Source organism: Eucyclogobius newberryi, unplaced genomic scaffold (genome assembly GCF_026437365.1).
Source record: "Eucyclogobius newberryi isolate DKJ021-1_F unplaced genomic scaffold, fEucNew1.0.hap1 SCAF_13, whole genome shotgun sequence".
Taxonomy (NCBI): domain Eukaryota; kingdom Metazoa; phylum Chordata; class Actinopteri; order Gobiiformes; family Gobiidae; genus Eucyclogobius; species Eucyclogobius newberryi.
The window spans coordinates 35,228,696-35,231,195 of record NW_027315757.1 but is presented as its reverse complement, the minus strand read 5'-3'; the positions used below and the strand labels follow the sequence as shown (position 1 = coordinate 35,231,195).

General features: G+C 49.9%; 1 protein-coding gene across 1 annotated transcript in view; it reads right to left on the bottom strand.

Annotated features, from left to right (window-relative positions):
• Positions 1-15: 15 nt before the first annotated feature.
• The window catches only part of rnf216 (ring finger protein 216), a 10,493-nt gene continuing 8,008 nt past the window's right edge, over positions 16-2,500 (bottom strand). The window contains exons 14-16 of the mRNA XM_072443788.1: positions 1,327-1,549; positions 883-952; positions 16-471 (exon numbers count right to left, since the gene is read on the bottom strand). Of these exons, the coding sequence (XP_072299889.1) occupies positions 113-471; positions 883-952; positions 1,327-1,549 (652 nt within the window). The 3' untranslated portion in view covers positions 16-112. The remainder of the gene's footprint in view (positions 472-882; positions 953-1,326; positions 1,550-2,500) is intronic.

The following is a 2,500-nucleotide window of genomic DNA, read 5'->3' as shown; positions in this document are numbered from 1 at the left end:
GTAGTAGCGGTCAGAAGCGTCTGTAGTAACGGTCAGAGGGCGGGTAAGGGTCAGAAGCGTCAGTAGTAGCGGTCAGAAGCGTCTGTAGTAACGGTCAGAGGGCGGGTAAGGGTCAGAAGCGTCTGTAGTAGCGGTGGTGCGGTCCATAGTGCATGGGCATCATGTCCCAGTGGTGTGGGTAGTTGTGGTGTGGGTTGGGGTTCTGATGGTGCCGCTGCTGCTGGTGGTTATTGTTCATAATGGGTATGAGGGGGGGCACATAGGGGGCAGGGGGGACCTGGGGCAGGGCTTCAAGTGGGGCGTGGGCATAGTGGCCGTGGGGAGGCACAAACAGCGGCGCCTGCACGGCCTGTGGCTGATTAGGGGCCACCTGGTTGGGTACAGGAGCGGGGTCCGGAGGGGGTCCTACACGAGGACGCTTGGCTTCAACAATGGCTTCTGGAGGCGGGCCCACGCGCTTCCCTGAATTTTCTGAAGAGAGAAGATTCCGTCACTTTTATAGCAGTTATTTATTATGATTCTCCAAAATACATTTTTCTGAGCAAATGGCTCTGAATATGACCACAACAACACAAACAAATATGACCACAACAACACAAACAAATATGACCACAACAACACAAACAAATATGACCACAACAACACAAACAAATATGACCACAACAACACAAACAAATATGACCACAACAACACAAACAAATATGACCACAACAACACAAACAAATATGACCACAACAACACAAACAAATATGACCACAACAACACAAACAAATATGACCACAACAACACAAACAAATATGACCACAACAACACAAACAAATATGACCACAACAACACAAACATTGTGACATTCATCAAGAAGACGTGAACACAAAGACAAACCTGTACTTTTCTTCTTGAGCTCCGCCTCCCCTTCCTTCTGGATCTCCTGAATGATCCGCTCGTCATCGAGCTGCAGACACAAACACACAGCTCACTGGACTTTGTAATTACAGATTCAAGTCTGGACAGAGAGTCTCCCAAACCAAACAGTCTGGGTGTGATCAGCTGCTGAAGAGAGAAGACACGACACGTAAGAGGCAAAGTCGTGTGGGTTATGGATAAGGAAAGAGGCAGAGGACGTTTAAGACCGACTAATGTCTCTCAACACATGATTGTGCCTCGTACATGGGGTGAAGCTCACAGAGCAGACCTGGCCTGCTGCTCGTGCTGCTGGACCACTTCCATCCCATTACAGCAGGAGGACTCGTTGTAGTTTCTGGTTGCCAGTGTGGGTTACTATGACGATCAGAGTCAAAGAGGGAGCAGAAACACGGAGCGCCGTACCGTGGGGTCGGTCCACAGGGAGCACTTGCGGCAGTGGCGGCAGGGTGCGCCGGGCGAGCGGGCGTGCTGACAGAAGTGGTTGTAGCCGCTGATGGCCTCGCGGCACAGGTAACACATGAAGCCCCCGCAGCGGCAGGACATCCGGTTACACCCCTCCGTCTTCACCAGGCCCGTCCCACACTTGGTGCACTTCCTCACGCGCGCCGCAGTCATCCGCTCCTCGCTGTAACACAGAGAACATGCAGAGAACATGCAGAGAACATGCAGAGAACATGCAGAGAACATGCAGAGAACATGCAGAGAACATGCAGAGAACATGCAGAGAACATGCAGAGAACATGCAGTAGAATGAAGATAAATGCTGATATACAGTGCACATATTGCTAGTTTCCCTCCACAGTCCCTTTCAATAATAACCTTGTTTCACTTCTTTGTGTTTGCGGTTGTTGTGCACCTTGTATTAAGAATACTTTTGGCTCCTTTGTTTGTGCTGCACATGCTGTGGAGTTGTGAATAACACTGATTTGGACTTGTCCTGCTAAACAGATGTTCTGCACTGACTTCCTGAGTCTCTTACAGCACCGGGAAAGAAGTTGAGCTGAGAATGGTCCACAACAGGAAGTTCTGAGAGTTGGCCTGCTGAGTTACAGGAAGCAGCCGTCGCTCCACTTCCTTGTTCACTGTCCGGTAAATGCAGTTCTTTACGCAGACACAGCCCTCTCCACTGGGCACGGGCCCAACGTGGAAGATGTGTCCACTATGACTAGAGGCGTTTTCTTTCACTACACACTGAACGCACTCATGTCCTTCCTGGACATTATGTGGGACATTTTCTTTGCCATGAAACAGATACTTCTTCCCCTGGCATCGTATTGATGGGTAATGTCATCTATCCTACCACGGCCCCTCAGGAGAAGAGCTCTAGCCTCTTCAGTCTGAGCATTAGCCAGACTTAGACTTCCATTATCATCCTCATGTCATTTAGACACAGAGTGTTCACCTTCCAGAGGACCAGAGGCCTGCACTTCAGAGCAAGTTTCTCTTCCCCAGATGGACCCAGACATGAGCGTCTCTGAATGAGTCGCACTCCCAAAGGGTTCACAACACGACAAGTCCTTCTGAACCAAGTCATTCACAGAGCTGATCACGTCTGATTGGTCAAAGAATCATCTCA